Genomic DNA, 22321 nt, shown 5'->3' on the forward strand with positions numbered 1-22321 from the left:
TTGATGTAGTTATAATAATGTCATTATATTATGTATTTATATTTATATTTTCTTATATCTTGCCCTTTCCCCAGTGCCAGGCTTACAAAAAAATTAAATGCTTAACCTGAAATGTACATCATAGAAAAGTTAAAAAAATATATTGAAACTCTCCACATAATTAAAAGCAGTTAAAGCATGAACTTTAAGAAGAAAAATAACAAAAAAGCTGAATAATAATAATAATAATAATAATAATAATAATAATAATAAATCTTTGCACAGCTTTGAAAGAATAACAAAGAGGGTGCCACTCAAGTCTCTCTGTGATGGAAGTTTCAGAACCAGGAATAGTCCCCCAAAAGCCCCCCTTGAATTCTATGCTCTCTGTAGTCAATCCCATTTAACAATCTGGCTACAGATCTTTGGACCAGTTGAAGTTTCCAAACAATTTTCTAAGACAGTGGTTCTCAACCTGTGGGTCCCCAGGTCGTTTTGGCCTGCAACTCCCAGAAATCCCACCCAGTTTACCAGCTGTTAGAATTTCTGGGAGTTGAAGGCCAAAACATCTGGGGACCCACAGGCTGAGAACCACTGTTCAAAGATATCCCCACTTAGAGCTCATTGCAGGAATCCAATCTTGAATTACATGACTTGACTGAGACTATTTGAGTCTACTATTGGATTCACTAAACAATGACATATTCATCAGGCAGAAGCTGCAGGATTGTCAAGGTCACCAGGTGACTTTTCTTCTTTTCCTCTCGCATGCTGCATTGTCAGCAAAGAACCGCTGACAATGCTAATTGAGAGACACTGTTGCTTCTTCCAGAAGGCATTTGGGTTCTGTTGTTTTTTTTCCAAAATATCACCAGGGGAATACTTCAGCTCAGCCGGAGTGCTACCCATCCTCCTTCTCCAAACCTCTCCCCTAAAACCCACTCCCTACCCCTTATTAGCATTTTGATTTTTCCTTATTTTTCATTTCCTACTGCAGCCCTGCTTCAAGAGGGTGCAAAGCTTATCTTTTTTGCACGGTGTACATTTTGAACCACAACATCCTAATAAGCATGGAATGTGAGGTTCTGTGTGTTGTAGACCAAACAAAGGCAATGCTTCTAAGTTTTCAGAAAACACAGTTCTCCCTATTGCCCCTGCTTTTGTTTCCTTGTTATCTCTTTTGATTCTCAACTTCTAACTGTTGCTTTTATTACTTGAGGGAAAGCCATATCCTGTAATAGTATACTATTAATAACGATTCTTTCCTTCCTGATGCTTCCTTATTTTCCCTGATGCTTCATTTCTTCCTACTTTCATAATCACTTCTTTCTCCAGCTCATTTTCCTCTTTCTTATTACGCTATTTATTTAACAGAAGCAGTTTTTTAGTCTGCTGATGCAGGCGGTCTTGTTTGTTAACGGTGTGCTGCAAATGGGGAGAGAGGGCTGTAACTTAAGGGGATGAAATCTGCTCAATAGACAAATGTGTTTAGTTTTAAATTCCCATCCCTCGCTTTTCCTTTCTCTCTTGCAGGAGCGTGGATCAGCTTTATGTTGGGGAACATTTCCCTCCCACTGCCTCTCCCCCCTTTTTGCTGCTTAGTTTGTTTCTTGGGACCTGTGCAATGCTGGTAAAGGAAACGGGGATCACCGTGTTTGGGGTCTGCTTGGTGTATGATGGATTCCTGCTTTCTCAAAACAGAGCCAGATTGTAAGTGAAGCATCGTTTTGAAGTTCCAGTCTTCTGGTTATTTCCACTGTGCATATAATTTCAGAAGGTTTGCTTGTTCATGAACCTGTCCACATAGCCATATCAGTGCTTTAAAAAAGTTGTTCTACATTTTCCTTGAATTTCCCAGATTTTGAGGGATTTTGCAACTTGTAGCCCAAAAATTCATATTCCTAAGGCCAATTTTACTTATCCAAGGCAAGAGCAAAATAACACTTTACAAACATGCCCATGTTGCTTAGAGACTATTTTTGTTTTCCATAAATGAACAAGTGTGGATTGTTTCAAACCTTGAGCTTTTATCTCTGAAGCTTCGGATTGGTTTAACCCTTTGTATTTCTTTCTAAAAGAGGATAGGCAAAAGGTATCTACTGAAGGCAACAGAATCTGTTGGTAGATCCCTAAGCGATTAGCAAAGATTTCTGATTTGTCATTGTTGTACAATAACAAATCCCCCCCAGCTGATTATAATATTAAAATAAGTAAAGGAGCATTTAATCAAATGTCAATTTTGGGATGAAAAACTGTGATCTATATTAATGTCTGGTTCTTAATAAAATTGCAGATATCTGTTAGTATATATCCTGTTTCTCCAGAAATAGGACATACCCATAAATCAAGCCGTAGCAGGATTTCTAAGCATTTGTGCAATATAAGCCATACCCTCAAAATATGACATAGGTGTGGCTATGCCGCGTATAAGGTCGGCTCCCCCATGCAAGCGTGCTGCAAGCTGAGGCATAGAAGGAGAAATAGAAAGTAAAAATAAAAGTCTCCTCAGTGAAGTGAGGAGTAGGACGCTTTGCTTTAGGTATTGTGTGTCCTCAGAAGGAAGAAGTAAAGCTGTGGCTGCCGTTTTACTCAGCACTGTGGGTCTCTCTCCCCCAGCACCAACCAGCAACAGTCTGTGAGTCTCTTTCACCCCCCCCCCCAAACGAACACCAGTAAAGCTGCTACTCCCCAGCACTGACCAACAACAGTCTGTGGGTCTCTCTCACCCCACACAAACACCAGGGGATAGGGGAAAAGCTTCAGCAAGCAATCTGCTACTGAGCCCAGAGAGATCATCCCATAAATGCAGATTGTTGTGCCATCTATATAAATAAAAATGTAATGTTCATTTGTAAGATTATCAGAACTCAAAAACCACTGGACGAATTGACACCAAATTTGGACACAAGACACCTAACAATGTATGTCCTTCACTCAAAAAAAATTGGGAGTTGTAGTTGCTGGGATTTATAGTTCACCTACAATCAAAGAGCATTCGGAACCCCACCAATGATAGAATTGAGCCAAACTTGGCACACAGTTCTCCCATGACCAACAGAAAATATTGGAAGGGTTTGGAGAGGAGTGTCCTTTGGTTTTGGAGCTGTAGTTCACCTCCATCCAGAGATCACTGTGGACTCAAAACAATGATGGATCTGAACCAAACTCTACACGAATACTCGATATGCCCAAATGTGAACACTGGTGGAGTTTGGGGAAAACAGAATCTTGAAATTTGGAAGTTGTAGTTGCTGGGATGTGTAGTTCACCTACAATCACAGAGCATCCTGAACCCCACCAACGATAGAATTGGGCCAAACCTCCCACACAGAACCCCCATGTGGGCCACAGCAACGCATGGCAGGGGACGGCTAGTACTTAATAAAAATAAGACATCCCCTGAAAATAAACCATGAGGAAAAATAAATATTTGACAGTGTCATGTTTTTGGGGAAACATGGTACATTGTCGATTTCCCTCTTCTAAACCAAAGTTCTGTTGTGGTTACCACTCCTTGTTGTCATCACAGACTCTTGGCCTAACCTACCTTAATTGCTGTGGGGATAAAAATCGCTGATGGGGATCTGACCACATCCAATATCCCAAGCAACTCAGAAGAAGAATACAATAAAAATATACTATGCCTTTTAAGATGGTGCTCACAGTGTTTCCCCCAGAAATGTTAAGACCTGGTTGTCTAATAGTAGCATGTGTCTGGGATTGTTTAATGAAATCCTTTTTTCTCAGTTACTTTCTTCTCCACATAGACAGATGCTAACTATCGTGTTTTATTGTTTCAATAACATTATATCGCTGCCACATCTGGACAAGAGAGCTTCCAGAAATCAGGTTGCGTGGCCCAGATGCGATACATCTTTATGTCCATAATAAATTGTTATCGAGCATGAGTGTTGTGGTTTATGGAGCTTGGTATTTTATGTGTCTACAGCTACTTCTTTGGGGTGAGGTGTTGTTCAGATAGATTTCTATATAGAAATAAAACAGCTTGGTTACACTGATAATAGAAGTTGTGATCAATAGCGAAATGCATCAACCACTACAATGCAAATAAGAGGAAAGATGCAAGCTGTAATATCCAAGGCAAAATGAGCTGCAGTAAAATGAAGAAAGCAAAATGTGTAAGCTAACTGTAACACCCCTTGAAATAGCCTTGCTTGACTTGAGTGAACTTTCCTCCAGTTTGCTGCCACAAAAAGTACATTTCAAGAGCACACATACATGGGACACAGTCTTAAGTAAGAGGGGGTCACTAGTGTGCCATCATTATTTCATGACCTTTCATACGGTGTCACTAAATGAATGTTGTCATTAGACTTCTCTTCGTGTGAATAACAGGGAGCTTTGGCTCTCTTGAGAATATAATAACTTGCAGAGGGTCTTTTGGTGGACACATGGGAGTGGATGTTCACCTGTATTGCTCCCAGATGGTGCACTGCATTCCCTTCAGAGATTAAATTGCTTCCCGCTCTCACTGATTTTGGATAGGCTGTGAAAGCATATTTCTTTCAAACTGTTTAAATCAGGGATCCTTAACCTGTAGCTCATGGAACTGGGCTTCAGAAGATCCATAAACTTCCAGTTTCATCATTGCATTTTGCTATGAAACAGCTCTTGCCATTAGGATGTTCTTCCTAATGTTTAGGTGAAATCTGTTTTCCTGCAGTTTGAATCCATTACTCTACTGCCTAGTCCCTGGAGCAGTAGAAAACAAGCGGACTCCATCTTCCATATGATACCCTTTCAAATATTTAAACGTGGCTATCATTTCTCCTCGTGGTTATTCCCAGCTAGAGTGGACCCTTTCCATCAGTTGTTGGATGCATCCTATCAATTCATTGGGTCTACTCTAGTCAGGGCTGACCAAGTAATGAAACATTTTAATCATATTCAAAACAAATTGAAATGTGTAGCCTAGATCCCAAGCATTGTTTAATTTTAATGATGATTAAAAATGGCTTCATTACTTAGTTTTTGGTGATGCTGCATCTGCCTGGAATATGACACACTGCAGTAAAGTTTGCTTCGACCCGGGTTTAAGAAACCTGGGTCGGGCTGACTGCAGTCCGCACAGCAGTAGCAAAAAACCCTGCGCTTTTGTGGCTGGGTGTCCAGATGTGGCCCCAGAACCTGCCGGGAGAACACCTGGACACCCTAACTCTCTCACCAAAACCTCTTTTAAAAACAAAAGAACTTACCTGGACTTCATTAGAATGGTGCCGGATTTCATCTTTTGAAACAAGGATTTTGATTTTTCTTCCTCTTTAGAAAAAATGGAGGAGTGCCTCAGAAGCTGCCTCGACGGCCTTCGTCTTCCCTGCCTGCTTCATTGCAGCTTTCTTCATCCAGCCGGGAGAACGGGAGGCACCGTGTGGCCCACAAAGGGACGTGGAACTCCTGCCACCCCGCTTCACCTGAGGAGCGGCAGCAAAGCAGCCCTTCCATCCTTCAAAAGGCAGTAGTGGCTGTGCTCAGGTACAAGCTTCAGAACTTGAAATTCATACAACTGTTTTTATTATACACCCAAACACACATTTTGGTGTCTCAAATGTTAGACCTATTTTTGGATATATCTTGATATGCTGATTCCATTAATGGCACCAGATTTTTCCCATTAGCTCTAAGTTTTGAGATACAGAACATATGGAATCTACAAGTCTTTATCTGCTTGCCCATAGAAAACCACGATAGAATCATAGAACCATAGAGTTGGAAGAGACCTCATGGGCCATCCAGTCCAACCCCCTGCCAGGAAGCAGGAATATTGCATTCAAAGCACCCCTGACAGATGGCCATCCAGCCTTTGTTTAAAAGCTTCCAAAGAAGGAGCCTTCACCACACTCCAGGGCAGAGAGTTCCACTGCTGAACAGCTCTCACAGTTCAGGAACATATCTTCCACTGACACAGGGTCACATTGTAATTACAAATAAACAATGACAAGCGTATATTGTAATGACTACAGCATCTAGAACCCCTTAGCCAGTATGGCCACTGAAAGTTGTAGTTCAGAAAAAATCAACTTCTATGTTATTGACCCCATTAAAAGATACAGGGATGTTGTTGAATTGCACATCACCCCAGCCCTAGTCATCATAATCAGTGGAAAGGCTGATGATAATCTCCATAAACAACTGGAGGTCTACACTATTCCCAGTCCACATCAACTTTTTCCTGTACAGATGGTCCCTGGGTGTGTTGAACTACAGTTGCCATGCTCTCTGGGAGGTGATGAGAGCTGTAGCCAAACATATCTTAAGTACATCAGATCAGTATACAGAAGAGGTAGGCAGCTGAATAGCTTCCCTTTTCTCCAAAACTCGCATTACTGATGTTTTAAAAAAAATCTGCATGAAAATTCTCACTTAAATATAGATGTGTTTTTCCAAATGTACTTTCTTCCAAAATAGATCTCTGATACAATTTTAATTCTCTTCTGTTGAGCCAAGAATTGCACTGAAATATTTTGGAAGGGTAGAGGCTGGTGGGTTAATTAAATCTCCATCTGTTGGTTCTAATTTTATTAGGATTCAAAAGGATGTAATGCCTCAAGCATTTGTTTTGAGGTCGGGATTCTGAGGGGGTTTGAAAAGTAGCTTTTTGGAGTTCTAACTAAATGTGCTGTCATTGGAGTGGCGACCATTTAGGATCCTTTTCCCAGAGAAATGCATACATGAGATAGGGTCAAAATGTTTCTCCTTCTTACCTTTATGACTTTGTCAACAAATGGCAGCTTTTCAGATAGAACTTGATGCCCTTCTCTGTGCTTGCTATGTTTCTTGCTATCAACTAGCAATGGAGTTGAAAATAAGCCTTATTGTCATTATCTCTTTGTAATTACTTCTTGATAGGAACAAATTAGATATGCTTGCCTCTTGCTGTTATGTTTTAGTCACTGGGTGATCTTTTCCTTGATGATTAGGGTAGTGAATGTTGTGGTAATTATGGGGCTAGGACCATGTATGTGTATATTAAGGAAGTATCAAGAATAAATAACAAGTTCAATGTGATGAGTTTTCAAACCATAGTGGTGTGGTTTGTGTGTGTGTGTGTGTGTCAGGAATGACTTGAGAAACTGCAATTTGCTTCTGGTGTGAGAGAATTGGCCGTCTGCAAGGACGTTGCCCATGGGACACCCAGATGTTTTTGATGTTTTACCATCCTTGTGGGAGGCTTCTCTCATGTCCCTGCATGGAAAGCTAGAGCTGACAGAGGGAGCTCATCTGTGCACTCCCCGGATTCAAACCTCAGGCCTGTCGGTCTTCAGTCCTTGCACCACCGGAGGCGGTGGTAAAAACTCTAGATCTTATTTACTTTTACAGTGGTCTGTCCTCATTTAACCTCCCCTCTTCTTCCCAAGTTTGGAAAAGTTACCCTAGAACAGTGGTTTGCAACTTGTGGTCAGTGGACTACTGGTGGTCCGCAACAAGAGTGACTGATCTCGCGAAACCCTTTTATAGTGCTGAGGTTTATTAAATATGGTTTTCTGTGGGTGAGCAGATGGTGACTACTGGATGGCATATGCTCTGTATCGGAAACTAGAACTGATGTGGTCTATCCAATGCAGTTTTCTGAATCAGCACCCCAAATGATCCACTGAATCTGAAGTTGACCAAAAACTTGGTACTAATGTTGGAGAGTGGATCCTGGTTAAAGTGGTCCCTGCTCAAGTGGTTGCTGGTCAAAAAAAAAGGTTGGGAATCAGTGTCCTAGAAATTGCCTGGAGTTTTCTATGCCAATATGCCAGCACAGATAGGTAGGCAGATCTCTGCTTTCAGGGAGCTTCAGACCTAAATAAAACAATGGGGAAAATTGTGGAAGGAAGGCACAAGTAGTGGTTCAGTATGGAAATTGGGCCAAGCTTTTTGCGAGTTATAGCTCATCATGTTGGAAGGAGGTTGGAAGAATCGGGAGTACATGATTAGATTGCTGGTGTTGCTATTCTGTATTTTTATGCAGGGTTTCTAACTTACTTCAAGCACCATTTTGAAACATTTAACTTTACGAAAATAAAAGTTATTCTCCACACTTGAGGGGACTGACAGCTTTATGGGGAACAGCTCCATACTTAAATGTTGTACGGAAGCTTGGCTTCCTAATGAGAATTAAAGGGGAGAGCCGAACGTTTTAACTACCATTTTGTGACTTCAGACATCTCTCCCCTTTTTTTACAACCCTCCAATTATCATTTTGTAGTGAAGTTCTGCACAGCATGATGAACACACTTGAACTCCTCCTCAGCATTTAATTTAAGATGGAAGCTAATAATGTTCTTTTGCAAGAAGATGTGGAGTTATATTTTATTTATATATACATTCAAGACATTCTCATCCTACCTTCCCAGCATATGACATGGCTCATAATACTTAGAAAACTATAAAAAGGTGGCTGGAATTCGGTATAGAACTCACGTCTTTGTAAGTAGATGCAGATTAGATATAGGGACCAGACATTGATGATAGAATCACACTGGAAAACCTAGAGATTTCTAAGGAGATGATTTGAATCAAATCTGTAAACAATCACATCTGGACAGAAGATAGGAGCAGAATTCAAAATGATCTTAACAGATTAGAGAGATAGGCCAAAACTAGCAAAACCATGTTCAACAGAGACAAATGCAAGATACTCCACTTAGGCAGAAAAAATGAAATGCAAAGATACAGAATGGGGGACGATGGCTGGCTCGACAGCAGATCTTGGAGTCCTCGTGGACAGGAAGGTGAACATGAGCCAACAATGTCATGTGGCAGCTAAAAGGCCAGTGGGATTTTGGCTTGCAGAAATAGGAGTCTAATGTCTAGATCCAGGGAAGTCATGCTACCCCTCTATTCTTCTTGGTCAGACCACACCTGGAATACTGTGTCCAGTTCTGGGCACCGCAGCTGAATGGAGATGTTGGCAAGCTGAAAGGTGTCCAGAGGAGGGCAACTAAAATGATAAAGGTTCTAGAGAACAAGCCCTATGTGGAATGGCTTAAAGAGCTGGATATGTTTAGTCTGCAGAAGAGAAGGCTGAGAGGTGATATGATAGCCATAGAGGAAATATGTGAGCGAGTCATAGGGAAGAGGGAGCAGGCTTGTTTTCTGCTGCTCTGGAGACTAAGACGCTGAACAATGGCTTCAAACTACAGGAAAGAAGATTCCATCTGAATATGAGGAAGAACTTTCTGACTGTGAGAGCTGTTCAGCAGTGGAACTCTCAGCCCTGGAGTGTGGTGGAGGCTCCTTCTTTGGAGGCTTTTAGACAGAAACTGGATGGCCATCTGTTGGGGGTGCTTTGAATGCAGTTTTCCTGCTTCTTGGCAGGGAGTTGGACTGGATGGCTTCAAACTCCAGGAAAGGAGATTCCATCTGAACATTGGGAAGAACTTTCTGACTGTGAGAGCTGTTCAGCAGTGGAACTCTCTGCCCCAGAGTGTGGTGGAGGCTCCTTCTTTGGAGGCTTTTAAACAGAGGCTGAATGGCCATCAGTTGGGGGTGCTTTGAATGCAGTTTTCCTGCTTCTTGGCAGGAGGTTGGACTGGATGGCCCACGAGAGGTCCCTTCCAATGATTCTAAGTAGATGCAGATTAGATTTGGGGACCTGACATTAACCAAAGAATTACACTGGAGGACCTAGAGATTTCTAGGGAGATGATTTGAATCAAATCTGCAGACAGTCACATCTGAAAAACTCAACCTACCAATGTGGATGGATGACAATATAAGATCTCAGTGACTTTTGCATAGAATTGGGGGGGGGGGGGAAGGAAAAGTAGTGCTGATCTTGTTTTATTGCCTCACTGGAAAATAGGGATACTCGCTAAGAGACCAAGTCTAGCACCTGGCATGTCTTTGCTAGGGGTGAAACACTGGATGGAGCTCCCCTCATGCTGTATATGTAGAGAAATCAATCTGTTTGATTTTCACATTTCCTACTCCCTCAGTTTCAAAGATTTTAGATTGGTACAAAACACATGCAAGCTATTGGATTCAAAAATTTGCAATCAAAACAGAGCTTTCAACAGAGGTGCTTTGTTTTTTTCCTGAAATACATTTTGACAGGTTATTTGCTGTTAAGGGATTATTGTATCATTTGCAGCAGGAAGTGCTTCAGCGTATCTTAGAGTTTTGTCCAATTTGGTTAGACCAGGCACGCGCAACTTTGGCCCTCCAGATTTTTTGGACTTCAACTCCCACCATTCCTAGCTTAAGCGGCTGAGGGGGAAAAGGAAAGGGCCTGAGGCTGTTAGGAATGGTGGGAGTTGAAGTCCAAAACACCTGGAGGGCCAAAGTTGGCCCATGCCTGGGTTAGACTAATCTTCCCCCATTTCCCACCCTATCACTGGAACGGGAAATTTCTCTTGGCGAACTTCTGGCTTTCTTGAACAGCATTAGAGTCTTGCCTTCTTTCAAAATGACAAGAGTTATAGCAGGGAGCGGCTATTGCAATTTTAACCTGACCAGTGAATGGCATAATAGGCCGTGTTGATCTATGAGGAGTGTCTTATTTTTAATGAGTGCCGGTCAAGAAGTTAAGCGTTGGAGGACCGCTACACAGCTGCCTCTGTTTTCTCCTAATGTAGTGCATTTGCAGTTCAGCTGCATTTGATGGATGCCGTGTGTGCTCCTGGGGTCAATAGGATCACATTGTTTACACAGGAGTTTTTGTCTCAGGGCCAACACACTCACACACACACGCCTGCAAGAGGTTCCAGTACTTCCTCCTTTCTGCTAGTACAGTGTTTCTCAACCTTCCTAATGCTGTGACCCCTTAATACAGTTCCTCATGTTGTGGTGACCCCCAACCATAACATTATTTTTGTTGCTACTTCATAACTGTAATTTTGCTACTGTTATGAATTGTAATGTAAATATCTGATAGGTAAGAGGTATTTCCATTCACTGTACCAAATTTGGCAACAATACCCGATACGCCTAAATTTGAATACTGGTGGGTTAGTGAGGGGGGATTGATCTTGTCATTTGGGAGTTGTAGTTGTTAGGATTTATAGTTCACTTACAATCAAAGAGCATTCTGAACTCCACCAATGATTGAATTGAACCAAACTTGGCACACAGAACTCCCATGACTAACAGAAAATACTGGAAGGGTTTGGCGGCCATTGATCTTGAGTTTTGGAGTTGTAGTTCACCTACATCCTGAAAGCACTGTGGACTCAAACAATGAGGGATCTGGACCAAACTTGTCATGAATACTCAATATGCTCAAATGTGAACACTGGTAGAGTTTGAGGAAAAACAGACTTGATATTTGGAAGTTGTAGTTGCTGGGATTTATAGGTCACCTACATTCAAAGAACATTCTGAACCCCATCAATGATAGGATTGGGCCAAACTTCCCACACAGAACCCCCCCCTCCCCCATGACCAATAGAAAATACTGTGGTTTCTGATGGTCTTTGGCAACTCCTTTGACACCCCATTGTGACCCCCCCCCCAGCAGTCCCGACCCCCAGATTGAGAAACACTACGCTAGTGTCACATCCGAAAAACAGGAGAATGAGAGAAAGGGAATAGAGTCTGGAGGAAGTCACACAGTTGGGAGTTTCTTTTTAATTAAGGTTTTAAGACTCATTGTTTCATCTAAATATCACTGTTCATAACTTATTGAGAGCAAAACATCTCTCCTGGGTACTGGACCAGAAAGAATCTTAACTTCTCTCTTGAGTTTATATTGGCAGTATTAAAAGGAAATAGCTTCCTCATGCTGGTGGCCTCCAAATGTGTTAAACTGTAACCACCACCATCCCCAGATGTGTTTTGACAACAACAATCACTATTCCCAGTCAAATGCATCTGGAAGATTCTGGTTTGAACAAGGAAGGGGGATGTCGAAGATATCTGATATAGGGAACTTCCTACCTTATTAGTCTGGGATGGGAGTCCTGCAGCCTCCCAGTTGTTTCCAGATTGCAAGTTCCAGTGACCCAAGCCCAATAGGCAGAGTTGAGGAATACTAAGTGTTGCAGTCCAACATCTGTTTCACAGTCCTACTATAAACTGTGCTGTTAATTGGAGAATTTTAATAGGTCATTGGGTTCAGGAGGCAATTTGGATTTGTTTACTTCCTGAGATTTACAAGTCTAGGATTTTAAAGATGCTGATCTGTGCGTTTAAGTCATTTCTGGCTTACAGTGACAAGAAGAAGGAGGAGGAGGAGGAGGAGGAGGAGGAGAAGAACTAGAACTAGAACTAGAACTTTATTTTTCTACCCTGCCTCCATTGCCCCGAGGGGACTCGGGGCAGCTTACATGAGGCCAAACCCAAGGCAACGTACAATTAAAAACAGAACAATAGCACATTAAAACCGCATAAAAACAGCATAAACAATAATAAACAAGTGGGTTGTTGTTGGTTTTTTTGGGCTATATGGCCATGTTCTAGAGGCATTCTTTCCTGACGTTTCACCTGCATCTATGGCAAGCATTCTCAGATAAACAAGCATCAAAAGCAACAACAAGCACCTCTTTCATACAGTTTTCTTGGTGGGATTTGTTCAGAAGAGATTTGCTATTGCCACGCTGAGAGAGGGTGACTTGTCTAAGGTCACTCAGTGGGTTTCATTGGGGTCCCCTGAGCAGGGTTCAAACCTGTCGCAACTCAGGCCACAGCTAAGAGACCAAGTCTAGCGTCTGGCATTTCTTTGCTAGAGGTGAAACACTGGATGGAGCTCCCCTCATGCTGTATATGTAGAGAAATCGATCTGTTTGATTTTCACATTACCCACTCCCTGTGTTTCAAAGATTTTAGAGTGGTGTGAAATACATTCAAACTATTGAACTCAGAAATTTGCAATCAACACAGAGTCTTCAGCAAAGGTGTTACCTTCTGTGTCCCCCCCCCCCCCTGAAATAAATTTTGACAGGTTATTTGCTGTTAAGGGATTATTGTATCATTTGCAGCAGGAAGTGCTTCAGCGTATAAGCAAACCGTTTATTGGGTTGTTGCCTCTGAGGATGCTTGTCATAGGTGCAGGTGAAACGTCAGTAGAGTATGCTTCTAGAACACGGCCATGTAGCCCAAAAAACCTACAGCAACCCAGTGATTCCAGCCATGAAAGCTTTCAACAAAACAGTTTTTTTTTGTAAAAACACATAAAATATATGAAAAAAAGCAGAAATAAGGAAAGGGGAGGTATAATCCAAAAATGGGTTAGCAATAGATAATAGCCACGAAGGAATCCAAATGTCTCATAAAAATCCAAAGGTAACACAGTCCAGGAATAGCCAAAATTCACAAGCACAGAATAAATCCATAGGTATACTTAAGAAAATTTGAACCAGAATGATAAAACAAGAACATAGAAAACTTCCAGAATACTTGACTCCAAAACCAAGACTTGACTTGACACAATGACTCGAAAACTCAGGCCTGACTTCTTTGCTCTAAAGCCAACATTGCCTGAACTGAATTTGGGTTCACACAGGCTGATTATAAATAGACATGAAACCATGGTGTCTTCCATGGACTTTCCCTATCTGTTTCCTACAGAGCCTTGCTGATCTCCAGAGCTGACTATCTGTGCTAATCTGCAAACGTAATTATTTTCTTAGTTCTGCATTGCCAGGTGTTATCCCCTGTGAGTTTTCTGCCAATTTGCCTTCACTCGAGTCCTTATCTAGGGATGTTGTTTTTGTCTCCTGTGACTGGCCTTGAAGCTCAGAGGCAATTGCATTTTCTTGGGCTGTATCATTCCTTTGGCCTGTATCACTTTGAATCCCAGGAAAGCCCACAATCCTTTCCGAATCAAAATCATCAGTGAACCCATCCGCCCGTAGTTGTTGTGACTGCTGAAACAGCTGAACTTCAACAGAACCCTGGTCTCTCAATATCAAAGTATAGCACTTAAACCATTAAATCATACAGGCCACTTTTAAAAACTACATAATTGATTTAAATTGTTATTGCATGTTTTCACATGATTTAAAAACATTCTCTTGTCTGTTACCCACCCTTTATATGTACTGATATAGAGCACAGTATATACATGTGAATGCAAACTAAAGAACCTGAGGATCCCAAGTGAAAGTTCTCTCATTAATAGATTGGTTTGGTCTGCAAGACCAAAGGCATTTACTAAGTTGCATGCTTACAGAGTAGCACCTGTATTTCCACGCATATTGTTCTGGGATTCTGGGATGTGTAAAGAGCCAGTGGCTAATTTTAATTTTTGCACCTAAATGCAAGCATATGCATTTCTCTATTTCTCTCTGAAAAATCCTATCCCAGTTACATTTTACCTGTTCACATCAGCATATTTTCAATTTTAATCTATTACATTTGGCCCGGCCATTTTTAATACGTCATTATTGATTGTTGTTTTTGTTATGTGATTTATATGATTTGTATTTTATTGATTGTTTATTAATGTTGTGTTATTGATGTTTGTTTGATGTACTTCGGGCTTGGCCTCATGTAAACCACACCGAGTCCCTTGGGGAGATGGTAGCGGGGTACAAATAAAGATGATGATGATGATGATGATGATTATTATTATTATTATTATTATTATTATTATTTGCAGCACATTTAGCATATTTCACCCCAGTCCTGAATGTTCAAGTTACTGTTTATATGCCCTTCCTGTCATTTTAAAGCTCTGTGCAATCGCTATATCCATGTGACTTGTATCTGTGGTTTCATTTATCCACATCCGATAAGTGTTCTTCTCTAGGTATTTTATAGGTTCTCTAGTATGGCTCTATCATAATCTTGGGCCAGAATTACTTTATTTCAACAGGCTTCTCTATTTCTCATGAAGCCCGTTCCTATATCCCCTGCAACTATGCGGGACATACTGTATGATCATATATGACTTCTCAGTAATAATTCTTATTTAGTTGAATGAGACTTCCTACCAAGTAAGGAAGTACAGATTTGCAGTCTTAATTATACTGTATATAAAAAGGCCCCCCATCAAGAGTAATATTTCTGCTTTTAATTCCACTTCACTGTTTCTTTTAATCCCCTTTCTTAGCGTCTCCTGATCCCATTTAAGTTCTCTTGCTTAAATCTTTTCCCTGGTGGCTTATTTCATATGCATATGATTATCCACAAAAACTACTCTAGATGTACTAGTCTCAAGATAGCAACAGGGCATATACTGTAAAACAACGCTTGCATTTCATGGGTAGGAAAATTGACTCAGTGGTAATTTAGCAATGAAATCATTAGAATGTATTTGTTTTACTACAGGTTTCTCTTAACCACTCTTTAGTGTTATTCCTAGGAAAATTTTCAGATCAGAACTCCATTACCTATCTCTGGGGGAGTCCACATGTAGGTTCTCTGAACATTAATAGCACTGTTACAAGACAAATCAGGACTGTGGAGCATGTAAATCCTCAGCCTTGACTCTAGTTTTACACTGTCCAAGTCCAACTCCTTCATAAATAGCAAATGTGCAGTAGGCCCTTCACTTTTGCAGGAGCTAGGTGGGCAGGACCATCCATAAAAGTGGAAAAACGCAAGTTTTTAAAAAACCTCCCTAGGAAAATACATGTCCTCAAAAGTTGAATTAGCAGGTAATGTTCCATTATTTGGCCGCTGGCAGAGAAGGATAGTCCATGTGATGGAGACGTGGAACAACCCTAGTGTATGACATGGAGAGGGGGATAAAAAGTGAAAACAGGGAAATGGTTTTCCTTCTTCAACACCTCCCCTTCTTCATCTACTGCCCCCTTTTGGCCTCTACCCCAGATAATAGAACAGTACCAATTAGCAAATGTTGAAAGCTGATGGCATATTAATTAGTAAGAACAAATTAACTGTAGTAAAACAATAGCATAAGGCATTTGATCACCACCACATGGATCATCAGGCTACTTAGAATATCAGAATATCAAGGCAGAAAATCCCACAATATCTGTGGACACAGATAACCCAGCTCAAAGCAGACACTGTGGGATTTTCTGCCTTGATATTCTGGGATATAGGGCTGTGTGGAAGGGCCCTTAGATTCATAGAACAAAAATTATATATATACATATATAGGTTAAGATTTCTGAACAAGAAAGCTTCCCTGAATTCCAGTTGAACTAAAGTTGCAACACACAGCATTTAATGCTGTACATTTCTTTCTTTCTTTTTTATTTTGAAGCTGGAATTGAATGAGTTTATTTCTCGGAACTTCAATTCCACCCAGAATTGCTTCCAGCTCTACAACGGTGACTTTACAGCCCTGTAACTGATATTATTGGGGATGGAGATTCTTCATTGTGAAGATAGCTATTTTTCACTTTTACTATGGCATTTCAGAGAGCCTAACTTTAGGCTGAGTTGTGTTCTCCTACTACAAAGTCTAATGAAGAGGTAGAATATGAAGACCAAGGTGTGGTTACTTTGCCTAGAACAGTGGTTCTCAACCTGTGGGTCCCCAGGTGTTTTGGCCTACAACTCCCAGAAATCCCAACCAGTTTACCAGCTGTTAGGATTTCTGGGAGTTGAAGGCCAAAACATCTTTGGACCCACAGGTTGAGAACCACTGGCCTAGAACATACAACGTAGTACAACAAGGTGGGGACCTGCAGGGATCCAGGCCTATAATGGGTAGGAAGCATTCTGGTATGTGTTGCATAAGCACTCCAAGCCATAGAGATTTACTTTACAGTTGTTTCACTATGTCACCTGGAAGCCATAATTTTTGGGTGGTTGCCTTCCAAAAACCCAGGGAAAGAAGCCAAGAACAAAACCTGGATTTGTTTTTTCTGGTGTGCTGGAGGAAACAAAGGAGAAAGTGGAAGTTGTTCTAAAGCATTCATTGAAAAGGAATGTACATCATATGGCATTCAAGAAAAATTGATCTCTATGTTTTTGGCTTTTATTTACTCTTCACATTTTTTGTCAAGAGTGTCATAAGCCTTAACAAGGGAACAATGGGGATCGGTTTATGAATATTTTCATGGAGATGTGCCTCCCATGTAAACAAATAAGTGACCAATTGTAAGGTAACGTTTTCTGTTTCTATTCTTCAGCAGGATTCAATTTTAAAAACACGAAACTGCTTTACTGGGACTGAGTGTGTATAGTACTGGTAAAAAAAACTTTCAAGACTACTGGGTTTGCCAGTGTCATTAATAACTTTTCAAGCATAGGTTCTTTTTATTGCAATTTTCCAGTGTGAGAGGGTATATCAGAACATTTACAGAACTTTAAAACTTTTACACAAAGAATGGCATTGGACATACAGATATACAAATTCTGTGTAACTACATTGGATTCCCAACAACTTACAGCAAACAAACAACAAAGAGGTTACATTTTTACTCAGCATTCATATACATGTACATGCATCCATCACCATACATCCAAATATCACTATACCCTTTTCTCCCTCTTTGGAGAAGCACCAGGCCCTGCTTTCCTTGCAACCTGCCAACGCATATTGCCAAAACTTCCAAAATGCTTCTAAAACACAAAAATGCATCCTCTTTCCCTAAGCACAATGCCAAGGACCAGCTCCCTGTTTTCCATACAGCAGAACCTGACTTCCTGCAAACATATCATGACTCCAAAATCACACTCCTTCCTCTTCCCTTGAGAAAGAAGGTGTATGCCATCTCTGTTCTTCCCATGGACCAGAGCATAGCAAGTGAACAGCATCTCTGTCTGTCACAATTTGAGAATTATTAGATTGGGTCTTTTATAGGAATAATCTGCTGATGTAGTCATGTAGTCTCAAAGTTGTAAATGTATGATAGATGTCTTCCATCCTGGCTCCATCCCAGTTTCCTGGCCAGATATTGATTCTTATTTATTAGTGTTGGTCTTGTGTTGACTTCCTTCTTAACATTGTAAACATTTCCTCTTATCACTATCACAGTTCTCATCACAGGTACCATTTCAGTTCTCATTAGCAAGTTTTAGTTACAGTCCAGCAAGCAGGTAGTTAGTCATTGCAGGCCTTAATATTTTATAATTGTGTCTTCAGCCTAATTAGCTCATCTTTCATTCAATTCCAATCAAACCCACGCATATCATAACAAACCCACATTTATCAAATCTGCATATTAAATTTCTTGTAACACCAGTAGCTACAGGATGTCAGTTTTCATTATCTCCTTATACAATATCTTCTTGATGAGTTTGATTGCTGTACCTATAATGAGTAATGGCTTACAGATGATAGGGTTCTAGTGCAAAGATCTAGAGCAGTGGTTCTCAACCTGGGGTCCCCAGATGTTTTTGGCCTACAACTCCCAGAAATCCCAGTCAGTTTACCAGCTGTTAGGATTTCTGGGAGTTGAAGGTCAAAAAGGTTGAGAACCACTGATCTAGAGCGTGCCAGGCTTGAAGAAAGTTGTTTTATGCAGATAGGTGAAATGAGTTCTTTCAATGGTCAAGATGGAAATTGTGTGGCTGCCTCAGTGTTGCTGGAATTCGTCCGAGCAGCTCTAGCCAACGCAAATTGTGATACAGATGTTGAGAGTTGCAGTTCAACAACATCTGGAGGGCTACATGATCCTCGTCTGTGTCTTCCCAAGGCAATATAGGGGCACAGTGTACATAAACTAAAGTTAGGAAGGCAACATTTATTGACTCATTCTGTGGAGACACAGAGCCAGCAATGAGTTCAGATTACAAGGATGCAGATGTAAATAAACTGGCATGTATGGTTGTTGTTGGATTGCTACAGAAGTGGAGCCAAGTAGCCTTCGATATTTTGGAAGTTCCTTCCTTAAGAGTTTTCTAGTGTTGGATGCCTGTATCCTGTACTATTTGTGAAGTACGCATCCTTCACCAAGATAAGGACTGTCTGTCGAGGCACTTACAAATCAATTTTTGTCATCCTTTGCCTGCTCCTTGATGCCAGCAACTGACCAGATGCTGAGAGGTGAACATGAATGGCCTCCGGAGATTACACTGCATACTTTAGGGTTTTTCTACAGAATGATTTAAATGATCAATCTCACTGAAACCAGAAAGATGCTGCTAATCCCGTCCCCTGTGATTCTGAGACAGATGGTTGCAATTGCTTGATGTGGCTTACTTTGGGATTTGGGAACAAGTGAAGCATTTCACTATATGTTATGAAGAATATATTAATATGCTTCGTGGATATGTCCCTTTCCTTTTTAATGTCTGTTTTCATTAGTCATTGTGCACCAATTTTGAATTATAAATCCGGTGTGGATATAATTTTGAGATAGAAGATACAGTACTATACAATTAAACTATAGTCCTATGCTCCATTACATGAGATCAGGTCCCAATGAATCCAGTAAGACATTTAAGTAAACTGTATTGGGTTGCTTGGTTAGAGTCGTGCTGCCCAAATTCAACCGTCCCTTCCCCTAAACTGATTTAGCTTTCTGCAGCTATGCCACTTGATTTTAGGAGAAAAATATACAGTATTCTACATGTCTGTTTGATAAGTTATGTTGCTTGGGTTCTGGTAGTCTTTTATCCTTTTTGTCCAGTATACTATTATGTTCCCTAACTCTTTTAATATAATAATAATCATCATCATCATCATCATCATCATCATCATCATCTTTATTTATATTCTGCCCTATCTCCCTAAGGATAATAATAATAATAATACTTTATTTTAATAATAATAATAATAATAATAATAATAATAATAATACTTTATTTAGTTTCTGCCCTATCTCACTCAGGGTGGATTCCAACAAACAATAACAATAAATACAAGTGTAACAACCCAGAGGAACCCCACATAAAAAGACAGCTAAACATAATATCTATAACTTAGATAAAAATATAATCTATCGAAAATTGTAATTAGCATAAAGAGTGAACATAAGACATCTGAATTACTTTACAAAAACTAACGAAGTTTCAAAGATGTATGCGTTGATTGTGTGGTCAGTGAGGTATTTATTTGTGGCATTTCTACCCCACCTTTCTCCACCCTGGAGGGGACTCAAGGCGGCTTACATGTAGGCAACCATACAAAGCCATTGAATATGTATATTCACAGACATTTAAAGTTATAAAATACATTAAAACAGTTTTAAAACATTTAAAACAATACATACAATACAATGCAAAACTTAATTATGGTCACTGATGAGCACAAAGTGGGGCACAAGCGCCCTGGGAGGGGAAGCACAATACATTAGTAATTAATCACATGATCCTCAATTGTAACCCGGCCGTTCCAGTAGTCAGTGCACATCAATTCCATATCTATCTTTTTGTCAAGTTCTCCAAAGGCTTGTTCACAAAGCCATGTTTTTACTTTCTTAAGGAAGGTCAGGAGGGAAGGGCTAATCTGATATCCCTGGGGAGGGAATTACTAAATGGGCTAATATAATAATAATAATAATAATAATAATAATAATAATAATAATACACTTTATTTATATTCTGCTTTATCTCCCTGGAGAGACTCAGAGTTGATTACAGAATACACATATAAGGCAAACATTCAATGCCTATTACACAGTGAACAACGAAAATACACAGACAAAGGTAAAGGTCTTCCCCCCTTTTCATCCACGACATCTGGAGGTGATACTCAACTCAGGCTATGGGGAGATGCTCTTGTTCCATTTTTCCATGCCAAGGAGCCTGCTGTCCATGGACATCCCCAATTGTGTTTCCGGCGTGTCTGCATATCTGCATGGGGTGCCCTTTTACCTTCCTGTCAAGACGGTACCTATTGATCTACTCACATTGCATGCTTTCAAACTGCTAGGTTGGCAGGAGCTAGGGCTGACAGTCGAGAGCTCGGCCCAACTTGGGGCTTTGAACTACCAACTATACAGCTTTCCTGCAGCTAGTGGTTTAACCCGCTGTGCTACCGTGGCCTAACAATATAATCCAGGGGTCCTCAAACTTTTTAAACAGAGGGCCAGGTCACAGTCCCTCAAACTGTTGGAGGGCCAGATTATAATTTGAAAAAAACTTGAATGAATTCCTATGCACACTGCACATATCTTATTTGCAGTGCACTTACAAACAACACAATAATTAAAATGAAGAACAATTTTAACAAATATAAACTTATTAGTATTTCAATGGGAAGTGTGGGCCTGCTTTTGGCTGATGAGATAGCATTGTTGTTGTTGTTGTTTACTTTCAAGTCATTTCAGACTTAGGTTGACCCTGAGTGAGGGCCGGGTAAATAATCTTGGAGGGCCGTATCCGGCCCCCGGGCCTTAGTTTGAGGACCCCTGATATAATCTAACAATGCCTGAATACATTGATCATTTCCAATCAGCTGTCTGGTAGTAGTCTCTCTTCATCAAATCCTCCTCCTCTCCATATGCTAGTGAACAAAAATAGGTTTTCAGTTGTTTTTTGAAGGAGTGGAGGGATGGGGCCAGCTTTATTTCTTTAGGGAGGGAGTTCCCGAGGTTAGGGGTGATAATGGAGAAGGCTCTCTCTCTTATTCCCACCAGCCATACTTGAGATGGGAGTGGGACTGAGAGCAGGGCCTCCTCCGATCACCGCAGTGCCTGAGTTGGTTTGTAGGAGGAGATGCGGTTAGTCAAATTGCCTGGACCCAAGTCATTTAGAGCTTTAAAGGTAATGACCAGCACTTTGTGTTTAGCCTGGAAGCAGACCAACAGCCAGTGGAGCTGCCACAACATGAGAGTGGATCTCTCCCTGTACCGAGCCCCAGTCAGTAATCTAGGGCTCAGCCCCAAACATCTCAGAACATCTTTTGCCAGAACTTTCAGATACAGATGAATAATGGTATTGGGTTCTTGTGGGTTTTTTCGGGCTATATGGCCATGTCCTAGAGGCATTTTCTCCTGACGTTTCGCCTGCATCTATGGCAAGCATCCTCAGAGGTAGTGAGGTCTGTTGGAAGTAGGAAACTGGGTTTATATATCTGTGGAATGACCAGGGTGGGGCAAAGGACTTCTGTCTGCTGGAGCTAGGTGTGAATGTTTCAATGGTATTACTACCATTATTCTCGGCCCCTCAAGGTTAGAAGAAAAGTGCTGAAGAACAGCTATATATAGACATTCTTCCATATCAGTTTGTAAATTCCCTTGTCACTTCTGTCATCATTAGCATTTTGAATGTGATGTGATGATTTGAATAAAATATATACGAGGAACTGCCTGTTATTCTTAATAGTGGGTTCACACAGACACACTGGGTTGTTGTGATCTGTTGTATTCTGCATTTAATTTTGCATTTATTCATTTAATTATTTGATTCCTATGCCACCACTCCGAAAAGGACGCAAAGATTTCAGAATTGCACCAGGACCTCATAACAGGCTTCTATCATGTTATGCTGTATACCAGGCATGGGCAAACTTTGGCCCTCGAGGTGTTTTGGACTTCAACTCCCACAATTCCTGGCCTCAGGCCCTTTCCTTTTCCCCCTCAGTCGCTTA

At 40.8% G+C, this 22321-nt stretch overlaps 1 protein-coding gene across 1 annotated transcript in view; it reads left to right on the top strand.

The window, feature by feature from the left end:
- Positions 1-22321, top strand: part of TMTC1 (transmembrane O-mannosyltransferase targeting cadherins 1) — a 222348-nt gene that overhangs the window by 36013 nt on the left and 164014 nt on the right. The window contains exons 4-5 of the mRNA XM_060776763.2: positions 1513-1689; positions 5266-5472. Coding sequence (XP_060632746.2) covers positions 1513-1689; positions 5266-5472 — 384 coding nt within the window. The remainder of the gene's footprint in view (positions 1-1512; positions 1690-5265; positions 5473-22321) is intronic.

This window comes from Anolis sagrei, chromosome 5, assembly GCF_037176765.1.
Source record: "Anolis sagrei isolate rAnoSag1 chromosome 5, rAnoSag1.mat, whole genome shotgun sequence".
Lineage (NCBI taxonomy): Eukaryota > Metazoa > Chordata > Lepidosauria > Squamata > Dactyloidae > Anolis > Anolis sagrei.